Source organism: Muntiacus reevesi, chromosome 3, assembly GCF_963930625.1.
Source record: "Muntiacus reevesi chromosome 3, mMunRee1.1, whole genome shotgun sequence".
Classification (NCBI taxonomy): Eukaryota; Metazoa; Chordata; class Mammalia; order Artiodactyla; family Cervidae; genus Muntiacus; species Muntiacus reevesi.
Genome location: NC_089251.1, coordinates 36,005,155 through 36,016,791, shown reverse-complemented (window position 1 = coordinate 36,016,791; position 11,637 = coordinate 36,005,155). Strand labels below are relative to the sequence as shown.

At 45.7% G+C, this 11,637-nt stretch overlaps 1 protein-coding gene across 1 annotated transcript in view; it reads left to right on the top strand.

The window, feature by feature from the left end:
- Positions 1-1,635: 1,635 nt before the first annotated feature.
- The window catches only part of CAPN13 (calpain 13), a 53,702-nt gene continuing 43,700 nt past the window's right edge, over positions 1,636-11,637 (top strand). Inside the window, exons 1-2 of the mRNA XM_065927235.1 lie at positions 1,636-1,833; positions 10,471-10,549. Of these exons, the coding sequence (XP_065783307.1) occupies positions 1,636-1,833; positions 10,471-10,549 (277 nt within the window). The remainder of the gene's footprint in view (positions 1,834-10,470; positions 10,550-11,637) is intronic.

Below are 11,637 nucleotides of genomic sequence, written 5' to 3'. Positions count from 1 at the left end.
CTTCTCCCCTCCGCGGTCCCAGCCTCAGTTTCTGCCCGCGCCAGTCAAATGCGTGTGGCCTGTGTCTATTCTTGGGAGTTGGCCTCTAGCCGCGACCCTCCCGGCAGATGTCGACCATCCAGAATCTCAGGAAGTCTTTGGTTAGAAACTGGAGGCCTGTTTGCAGTTTGGTAGGGGTGCCATCTCTGGGGCCGAGTTTGCCCCTTTCCCCTCCCCCCTGCCTCCTGCCTCCAGCGGGGATGGGCAGGTCCGCCGCCGGCTAGCTCTTCTCTGGAATTGCTCAGTCCCTTTGTTCTACGAACGGCGGGCAGTGTGTTCGGGCTGGTTAATTTTCTCTCTCTTTCTTGCTATCCCACAGTTTAAGTTGCTATCTCACTTTAGTTCCCCCTGATTGCCCTCAGGGCATTCGAGCCCGGTCCTTACCCTAAGCAATGCCGCCTGCTCCTCTCCGTTCTGCCGCCACTTGCTGGTGGCGGATGCGGGCGTCTGGGGTACTTTTCTGCTGGGAGTTGCTTTTAGGCATGTAATCTGTGAGTTTTATTTATTTTTCCTCCCAGTTAGGTTGCCCTCTGAGAATCAAAAACTTCCCCCAAACCCACCCGTGAGAGGGTTTCCTGGTGTTTGGAAACTTCCTCTATTACGACTCCCTTCCCGGGACGGGTCTCCGTTCCTAGCTCTTTTGTCTCTCTTTTTATCTTTTACATTTTGTCCTACTTCCTTTCGAAGATGATGGGCTGCTTTTCTGGGTGCCTGATGTCTTCTGCTAGCAGTCAGAAGTTGTTTTGTGAAGTTTGCTCAGCGTTCAAATGTTCTTTCGATGAATTTGTAGGGGAGAAAGTGGTCTCCCCGTCCTATTCCTCTGCCATCTTCTGGAGAGACTTTTTAAAAAATATTTATTTATTTTGCTATCCTGGGTCTTAGTTGTGGCATGGGGATCTAGTTCTCCTCGGGGATCAAACCCGTGCCCCCTGCATTGGGAACACAAAGTCTCAGCCATTGGACCACCAGGGAAGTCCTAGGACTTTTTTTTTAAACCTACCTACCAGTTCTCCACCTGGAAAATTCTTTTCCCTCAAGGCCAATTGCAAGGTGAGAACTCGTGGGAGAAACATCCCTTGGCAGTTCCTAGCTCCTCTTCTTTATGTCCACAGGACTTTTTACACATTTTTAAGTAGACCATTTCTGTTGAATGATAGCTAGTTGTTGAAATGTCTAATATATTTTGCCACTTGATAATGAACCTCTAGGGGATAAAGATCATGTCATATTTATCTTTGAATTACCAACATTCAGAAAAGTGCCTGGTACAAGGTCAGTACTCAATAAATGTTCATTAAGGTACACATAGTCTCTCATGCATGTAAGAGCATCCTGAGAAGCTGTTCGGTAAGCAGATTGAAAACTGACCTGGAAGGAAGTTTTCTTGGATTCAAGTCTGGGCTTGCCTCCTATCAACTGGCTGGGTCCACAGGGACAGAACTTACGTGGTTCCAGTCTCACCTGTGAAGGTAGCAGACATCTGAATGCCTTCCAGGGCTCACATCCAGTGATGCAAAGTACTTGACTGCTTATCCTTAAAAATACCTCTCTTTCTCACCCAAAAGGTAAGATCTGATACCTCTTCTAGGAAGAATCATGGCACACAACCAGCAGTTTCCAGACAAGACCCCCATCATCAAATTCAAGGAGCAGGACTTTTACTCCTTGTGGGATCATTGCCTAAACAGAGGGCTGCTGTTTGAGGATGAGACGTTTCCTGCCGAGACTTCTTCCATAGGTCTGCAGCTCCTCAAGGGAAAAAACCTCTCCAGCCTAAGCTGGATGCGGCCAAAGGTGAGTGAAACTCCCCACCAGGGACATGCCCAGCTCCTGGGCCCTCTGACCATCTCCGATGGTACTTCCCACTGAAAGGATGGGCTTGAAACCTGGTTTTCAGGGCTTGCCGAAACCAAACTGGAAGGAGACTGAAATTCATCTGATCCCCTCAGCTACAGTGTTGCATCCAGAGTGGGATGGAAAGACTCTATACCAGGAAGTAGGACCCCTGGGTTTTAACACAGTTCTAACACAGCATGTCACTAGGTTACATGCCTCAGGATTCCCACGTAAAAAATGGGGAAGCAAGGGTATGAGGATTGTAGTAGCTGTAGGGCCTCTTCCAGCTCCATAAACGAACCCCTCTGTCAGTGTTCACCACTCTTTATTCTGTTCAGGTATCACTGTCTTTTTCTTTTTTCTTTCCTTGTTAGAATTTACTCAAAGGGAAGATAACATGTCAATCACTTGTACAATAGAATGAATTTCAATAATTGCCTTGCCTCTCTCACATGTGTTTGTATTTTTAGTCTTGTAAATGCTGATCACCTATAAAAGAGTTTTAGACATCAGCTGTAAAATTAAAGAGATATTTTGTGGCAATGTTCAAACCCCCTGACACCCCCACCCCAATAGATGACCACCAACTCCACCTTGCAGCCAAGTGAGCCCTCTTGGTTTTTCTAGAACTATTTCAGTTTCAGGACATGAAGCGCCAAGGGAAATTTCTCAGTCCACTAAACATTCGTGTGCTGTCATTTTCAATGATACAAAGGACCTAGCTAAGGGCCACTCAGGGCACTGATGCTCAAACATCCTGTTCATGCTTCCAATAGTAGACAGCAGAACCTAGAACAAGAGGACAGAGTATAATGTCTAGTAAGCTAATGGTTATAATATCACCAGGGTTACTGAACGTGAATGAAACGCCAAGCACTCTGTGGAACACACTCAATGAAGCCAGGTTAGGTTATACAGAATAGGTGTTTTCTGATGACAGAACAAGACATAAACCCTGGAGTAACCACCTCTTGTCCTAATTCAGGACCGATTTGTAGCTTTGGGGAAGGCAAGGGTGAGTGGGGATCTGATGGGGTTTAGAATGCTGCTTAGTTAAAATGAGGGTGCTTCAAACTTCTAGGATCCATCTTACCAGCCAGAAGCAGTAAGTCCCCAACAATGACTTCTTTCTGGACTTCACTCCTAAGGAGAACTGAGCAGAGAACTCTATTTAAAGCTTAGGAGGATTATATTTTTCCTCCCTTTGTTATTTTCAGATGAGATTCTTTTAGAATGTTTTTTTTTTCACAAGGTACTGAGCAATAGATGTGAGACAATATTTATAGTGTTGAAGAATTTATAACATTTTTATTTAGAAAGGATTGAGTTTTTTATTATCTAATTCCAGCAACATCTCAACTTCTGATGTCTTTTGGGGTCAAGGAGAAACTGAGGCAAACAGAAATGAAATGACTCACACAGAATCATTCCAGGAAACCCAAAGTAGAGGCAGCCAGGGGCCAAGTACATTTTACTCCCATTCTTCTCACCCAAAAGCTTATCCATCCAAAAACTCTACCAGGGGATCATTTTTCATTCCCACATTTCTTTTAAAATGTACATGTGGATATTTCTTTGTATCCCTTGTCGCAACTGGCAGCACTTAACACTTGTATTTTTCAGAGCTTTCCATATGTCCTCTCTTTCTCTGTCTTTTGTTCTTTCCCAATTTTATGAGGGAACAGGTTCAGACAGGTGATGTGACTTGCACAATGTGACATAGTTAGGGAAAGAGCAGGATTTAAAATAACATTTCTGACTTCACATACTATGTGCGTGCATCTTCAGTTGCTGTCATGTCCGACTCCTTGTAACCCCATGTACTGTATGTAGCCCGCCAGGCTCATCTGTCCATGGGATTCTCCAGGCAAGAATACTGGAGTGGATTGCTATTTCCTTCTCCAGGGGATCTTCCCAGGGATCGAAACTGCATCTCCTGCATCTCCTGCATTGGCAGGTGGATTCTTTACCTCTGAGCCAACCGGGAAGCCCCCCCACATACTGCACTTTTCCTCATATTGTGTTTTAGGCTCCTGTTTGCTACTAATAATATCTTGTACATCAATAGAATCTCCTGCTTTGTCTGAGTAACCAGGAATCAATCTCTGTCTATGTTCTGCCCTTCTTTTCCTTTTTTTTAGGTGAAAACAGTGAGGATAAAAATGGAACCAGTGCCTAGCAAGATTATTTTAAGGAATAACTGAAGACAATACATAGAACATTGTCTAGCACATTGTAAGAACTTACTAAGCACTAGTTATTGTTACTCTGATTAATTTGAGAGGGATGGCATAGAGTAGCAGCCACAGGAGCCATCCCCTAGGATTCCTTGGGCTTTCACTGTCCAGTCATCTCAGCTTCAGTCTTCAGGCAATTTCAGCAGACACTTTTAAGGAGAAATGTGGGTCAGAGGAAACCATCTGGGGAGCCCAGAGGAGTCTGGCAGGGAGTGTGCAGGATGCTTTTCCTCTCACATTCTGCTGTCTATCTCTATTAGAAGGGTGGCTCCCAATCTAAAGCTTGCTCAGTGCCTGACCAGAGACCTGACTGGCATCCCCTAAACTTCAGTTATATAGCAGCTGAGGTGGCACCAAGGCTCCTTAGGCCATTTCTGCATTCTGTGGTTTCTAGACAATGGAAAAGCATCATACTCTAGGCAGCCACTAAATCAGCATGGATATCCTTCTACCTCAAGTACTCATCCAGGCTTGGTAGGTTCAGCAACAGGGACATGAAACTAGGCTTGGCTTTCTACACGAAGAAGCAAAGTTGTTTCTCACGTAGTTTATGTTCTCTCGCTCTCCTTTTGTCTACCTCTTCTTTCTTCTTATCTCCCCTAACAATTAAACCTGATCCATTTTGCTATGGTAGAAGCTCCTCCCATTGCTTCTTTCAGCTATTCTGGGTTTAAGGAATCAGTAACCCACTCCCCAGACCCTCCCTTCCCCCGACCAGCAGGTAGTCAGGTTCCATAAATGCCTGTGACTGTGCCCAGAGCAAAAGGCCCTGAAAGGACCCAACTCCTCATCCTCCTCAATGCTTCCTGCAACCCCGGCCTCAGGAAGAGATAATGCTGGGAATTACACCTGTACTCAGAGACTCTACATGAGATTTCCTCAAACTAAATTTGGTAGAGTCACTTTCTTCTAAAAATTTTGTCTCATGAATATTATCAAATTCCATTTATCAAGCATGTCTCTATGCTGAGTATTAATCTAAGCACCTTACATACAACATTTCTTTTAGTTGCCATAACAGGCCACTGAGGTAGATGATATTGTGTGTGTGTGTGTGTGTTAGCCACTAGTCATGTCTGACTCTTTACAATGCCATGGACTGCAGCCCACCAGTCTCTGTCCATGGGATTCTCTAGGAAAGAATACTGGAGTGGGTAGCCATTTCCTTTTCCAGGGGATCTTTCCAACCCATGGATCGAACCCCGGTCTCATGCATTGCAGGCAGATTCTTTACCATCTGAGTTACTAGGGAAGCCCAGATGATATTATCCTCATTCAGTAGATCAGCACCATCCAAAAGAACTTTCTGCGAGGATAGAAACGTCCTTTCTGCCAATACAGGAGCCACTAGTCACATGTTGATATCAGACAATTGAAATGTGGCCAGTATGACTGAGATGTTGAAGATTAAATTTCATTTAAATGTAAGTGGCTAATATAGCTTGTGGCTACCATATTGGAAAGCACAGAATTGTAGATGTAGATCTTCACAGCAGAGTTGCCAATACATCAGATTGTGTATGCATGTTCAGTCATGTCTGACTCTTCGTGACTCCATGGACTATAGCCCCCAGGCTCCTCTGTCCATGGAATTTTCCAGGCAAGAATACTGGAGTGGGTTGCCATTTCCTTCTCCAGAGGATCTCCCTGATCCAGGGATTGAACTCATGTCTCTTATGTCTTTTGCACTGGCAAGCGAGTTCTTTACCAGCTGAACTGGATTTAATTTAATTTGAATGTTAGTAGCCAATATGGCTTGTCGCTACCATATTAGAAAGCAAAGAATTGTAGATATAGATCTTTACAGCAGAGTCACCAATATGTCAGAGTAAGAGATTGAAATTTCATCTTTGTCTTCATTCTTTAGTGAAAAACATGCTCATTACACAACTGAAGAATGGGCTGTGGGCCCAAAACAGGTTCAGGGTTCAGCACCCAGCCCCACTGTGGATTCTGGCCTGTGGTAAGCCCAGAATGTCACTTACCCAGATGACAACATTCATCTTCCAAGTAACCAGAGCAGAGTTTCCGAAAGGACCATTTGCTGGAAATGACTCACCTTGGTTCCAACATAAGTTGTCCCAGAAAGCAAGGGGTTAACAAAGTAACAAAAGGCAACAGAGGGAGAACACGGGGCAACAGACAATTAGCACAGCACCAAAGAACTTTGATTCCAATAAAGCAAAGTTCTCTAGCCAAAAATAGAAAAGGGAGTGGCGAGTGACGCTGCCACCTGGTCCTGCGTGAACTCTGGCCACTGACTGAAAGGGGCTGTGTCTGAAGGCCAGCAGGCTAAACCTGGTGTTTCCCCATCTCAGAGCAGAACACCATCTAGGGAAGGGCGTGAACTCTGGCCACTGGCTGAAAGGGGCTGTGTCTGAAGGCCAGCACGCTAAACCTGGTGTTTCCCCATCCCAGAGCAGCACACCATCTAGGGAAGGGCATGAGGAGCTCTTGAAAAGAACACAAGAATCACTGTCCAGAATACAGGAAGTGATGCCACATTAGAAAGACACCTCCAAGGATGACTGCAGGGGAGTGCCTGATGTCATACCACTTCAGATATGGGTGTGGGTATGGATGCAGAGGGGAAGAGGAAGATGGAGAGGGGAGAGGTTGAGATCTCCAATAGGACATAGCCAATAGTAACTGTAGAGATATAGCATGTTGCTTCATCTATTATGAGGAATTGGCACACGTAGTTATGGAGGCAGGACATCCCACACTCTGCTATCTGCAAACTGCAGACGTGGGAGATCTGATGGTATAGTGTAGCCCACGAGGGAAGGCCTGAGAACCAGGGGGGCTGATGATGTCATCCCCAGTCCCTGGGCAGCAGTCAGACAGAGAAGGGGTAATTCTCCCTTCCTCTATCTTTTGTTCTATTCAGGCCCTCCATCGATTGGATGGTGCCCATCCAAGTTGGGGAGGACAATCTTCTTTACTGCGTCCCCTGATTCAGATGCTGATCTCATCTGGAAGCACTCCTTTGAAATAATGTATAGCCAAATATCTCGGTACCCCTTGAGCCAGTCAATTGATACGTAAAATGAACCATTACAGCTTCCTTCTGTACGGATGATGTTGCAGAGGCCTCAAAGGGCCAGTCCATGTCACAGAATCAGAAAACACTGAAGAATGTGCCTGCTGGTGTGGCCCATGGCAAAGGCACTGTGTGGGTGGAGTGTCTAATGCACAGCCTGCCTCCTGTGTGACCTAGAATAAATCACTCAACCTCTCTGAACCTGCTTCTTGCCCTGCTAAGCCTCGGAATCACCGAAGGAGCTATGTGGATCCTGAACTCTACCTCCACTGACCTACAGAATACAGGTTGTGGGAAGGCAGCATCCAGCAGCCTGCATGTCTGCAAAACTTCTGGGTGATTCTGAGTCACTCCTGGGCTGGAGGCTGCCCGTCACCAGTCCTGTCACACTCCCTCGCCGTCACGGTGCGCCCGGCCCGCCTGGTGACAGGGCACCTGCCCAGATCCAGAGGGTTTTTATCTTCCAAGCATACTGACCTGTTTTCTCTGAGGGCCTGGTCTCAGAAGGTCGCCCAGCAGACTGAAATGCTTCTGGGTAGAATTTCTGTCTCCTCCTACTTTTGCTCTTTTGGGATTGCCCAGGACCCTTCTTAAGCCAGGGTGAGGAAGAAATGGGTAGCTCAGAAAAAGAGACAAAAAATCCTAGTTTTGTACCCAACTTTGATGCACACACTTCTAGTGTTTGTCCATGAACTTGATGACTGATTTTTGGTTTGAAATAATTGCCATTTAATCTTCAGAACGTTAAAGTATCCTTCTGTTCCTACTTGGCAAAAATTTCAGTTTTTTAATTTTACTATTTTGGTAAATCAGAAAAAGTTGTGCATTCATGAAATGCCTTCATGGCATTTACTAAAAAGAGAGCAATTATTTCTCTTCTGGCCTATGTAAATGTCATTTGATATCATCAGATATCCTGATAGGAATCCATCCTGGCATCCTACGTTTCTGTGGCAAACCCTACTTGATGCCAGTGGGTTAGTTGTGTAATTTATTGTTGATTCCCTTGCCAGGTATTTATTTCAGTATTTTTCCATAAGTGAAATCAATCTTGGAGGGGTGGGGGCTGTGTGTGCGTGTGTGTCTCAGGTTGGGCATCCAGGCTGTGCTGGCTTCTTAAAATAAAACAGTGACAGGATTCTTTTTTTTTTTTTTTTCCTAATGCTGAAACTATAAGCGACACAGGAATTTTTTATTCCCTGAAAATTTGAGAGAACTCAGCAGCAAATTTGTGTGTAGAAGCCTTGACAGAGATATTAAGGAGGTATTCTTTAATCATTAAAAAACACTACATCAAGGTTATTGATTTTCAGGTGATTTACCAACTTGGATCATTTTTGGCCATGTTAGTTTTTGTTCAACAAATCTTCAGTATGTTTTAAACTGATTAGTGTAGAATTTTATATCATGTTTTCATATTGTTAAAACAAGATTTCTAATTTTATTTGAAATAAGATTCTCTACTATATTAGCCAAAGGTTGGGTCTAAGTAAACCTTCTCCCCAAATACAATGTATTTGCTGATCTTGCTGTGTTTCTATTTTGTAATTCACCAATTGTTCTCTTTATCATTTCTTTCCACCTATATTTGTGAGGCTCTATTTTTCTTTTTTTTTTTATCTATACTTCGACTGTGTAATTCCTGTTTTTATTCTCTCTTGTTTAATAATGAATGCATTGGAGACACTAGGTTTATCCACGAGTGTGGTCTTTTTTATTTCGCAAATATTACAGAAGCAGAGAATCAATATTTATTGAACAGGCCCCTTGTCTGACGCTACGCTAATATTGCACATACTTCCTCATTTGTGAAATAATGAAGACTCCTGTTTGGCAAGTCCATCAGGAGATCACTGTGAATGAAGCATCTCCTCCTCCACGAGGGTTTGGTCACAGCAGCTGGGACATCATGACTTTCTCATTTGATGCCCATTTTCTTACATGTGAAGAAACCAAGGCTCGGCAAAGTAAAACAAGTTGCTCAAGGTCACCGTAGAACAATGCAGACAGGATTCCACACCAGGTTCTGCTCTTCTGACCCTCAGCACACCCACCCCTGCTCTGCCCAGCAGGGTGGTAAACCAGGAGGAAATGACAAAGAAGCTGAGCCAAAACCCAAACACCTTCACCCTCTTCTTTAACTCCCTTGAGTGGAGGATCTCCAGCCAGCCTCCACTAAGGCCTCGAGTTTCCTCTTCCAGTAGAAAGGGAGAGGACAACTAGAGCCACTGAAGCACCCCAAGTTGCTTTGACACTGGGAGAGTTGCTCCCTCCAGGGCCCAGTGACAGCTCTGCCCTTCCTGTTGGTGTTAAGAGAGACCCTGAGTTCTATGCAGCCAACGGTAGGGCAGAGGGTCAGCTCCGTGCCTCCACTGCAAGGACCTGGGCCTGAGGGCCCCCATCGTGGTCATCAGAGAGGGCCAGTTGTATGCAGAGAAGATGGTGGGAGGAGGCCTGGTGCGGTGGGCTGGCTGACTTGTTTGCAGGCATGCACACCTTTATTTGCCCCTCGGAGGCTCCACCAGGAAACTGAAGGGCAGTTTACAAAGGGCTGACAGGTCTCACAAGATACAGGACTCCATATGTTCATGCCTGTTGAGCAGATGAATCCATTTCCACTTTGCAGCCCCGCTCTCTGGGAACTGTTTTATCAATGTGAAAAGAAATGACACAGGAACAATTATACCAAATCATGCAAATCCATGCAATGGAGATCCAGGACACAGAAAGGATGCTGAGGAAATCCTGCAGGCTCCTGGTTGCAGGAAAACCTAGAAGCTGCCTGGGGTCTTCCAGAATCAGTCTGGGTGTTAGCCAGGGAGTGGGCAAAGACCTGAGTAATACACAGCCTGCATTCTGTACAGCATGTAGCTGGACTTGGACCTGGAGCTCCGAATGCCTATACTGACTTCTGAGAGATGACATTTCACAAGGAAAGTGTAATTATGCTTGTGAAAGTTTTCTCTAGCAAATGCATCCTTTTCTTTCTTGGTTGTTTACAGACTCTTAATGAAACACTGCTGTTGGGACCAGGATGGCTGATCAGTCGATGTAAGGATCCTGGTCCTTATCTCCTCGTGCAGTCTACCCATGCATTTATTGCCTATCTGGGCAGTTACACATATGCCCCTCTGACATCTGCCTCCCTGTCAGCAATAAAACCTGAAGGATGAGGAGAACTTTCCTAACTCAGATCCTAAAGACCTCTTTACAAAGTAATCTCTACTCCTCAAAGACGAGGAGAGTGATGTCTTGGGTACCACACTGGGCAGAGGGATAAAAGATGCTCATGGCTTTCCCCTGCTCTTTTCTAAGGATTTATTGAAGGGTAAATCAGAGCCTCTCTTCATCCTGGAAGGTGCGAGCAGATTCGATATCCAACAAGGAGAGGCAGGTAAGAACTCAACCTCTTTCTTCTTGGCCCTGGATGGAGGCAGGCTGCCCAAAGTCCACCTCTGAGCAGCAGTGGGTGGAGAGAAGTGCCCCCACCCAGTCCCACAGAGGCCGGGACCCTCAGTGTTGCTGTGGTTGGACTACTCATGTTCAGACCTTCAGCCTGCAAATCAGCTTAGCAGTGGGTGTGCAGAGCCCTTTAGGGAGAGGAATTGTCAAAGAAAAGGAGAAAATATACACAGAGTTCAGTCTGAGCCCTGAGTAGAGGGAAGTAAATGTTTACTGAACTTCTGCAAGGTTTTGCTAGATACTTTGCATGAAATAGTTCATTAACCCTGCAACATCCTCATTTTATATATGTGGAAACTAGGGGTCCAAGGGACACAATAATGTCTTTCATGTCATAAAAGCAATACATGACAGAGTTGAGTTTGAATCTAGGGCTGTGTGACTCCCTCCAACCCACTGGACCCAACTGGAGTTGTTGCTGAGACCTGAGGAGTGTGGCAGGAGAAGGGAGGCCCATGGGCAGTAGCAGGTGTGGCCATGCAACACCCCTGAGCAAGAACCCTAGGAGTGAGGGGCGAGACTTCTTGGGGTGGGCAAGTAGGCATGGAGCCCAGAGACATCGCAAAATAAGATGCAACCCTTGGGACTCCCCTGGTGGTTCAGTGGCTAGGGCTCTTTGTTTCCATGCAGGGGGCCCAGGTTCAGTTTCTGGTCAGCGAACTACATCCCAAAAGACCCAGTGCAGCCAAATAAATAAATAAGACACAACCCTTCTGAGAGCAGGCTCTATGTCCTCAGAATGTCACTTTCCAGGTAATGCCCTGGCACTTGGACTTCACCTGGTGAATTTGATAGAAGCCTGCCTGGCTTGCTGTCTGTGTTGGAGACAGTCCCCTCCAGCCAGTAGCCTCCTGACGGGAGAAGGGATCTCTCCCAGGGCATCCCTGTGGCTTCTGCACCCAGCAGCATGCCTGACTTGAAAGGGCATTCAGGCCATTGTGTGAAGGTGGAGAGAAGACTCAGGAGAAGGGGGTGAGCTTGCTCAAAAGGGCTCACAGCGACCTTCAAGGAGAAACTCAA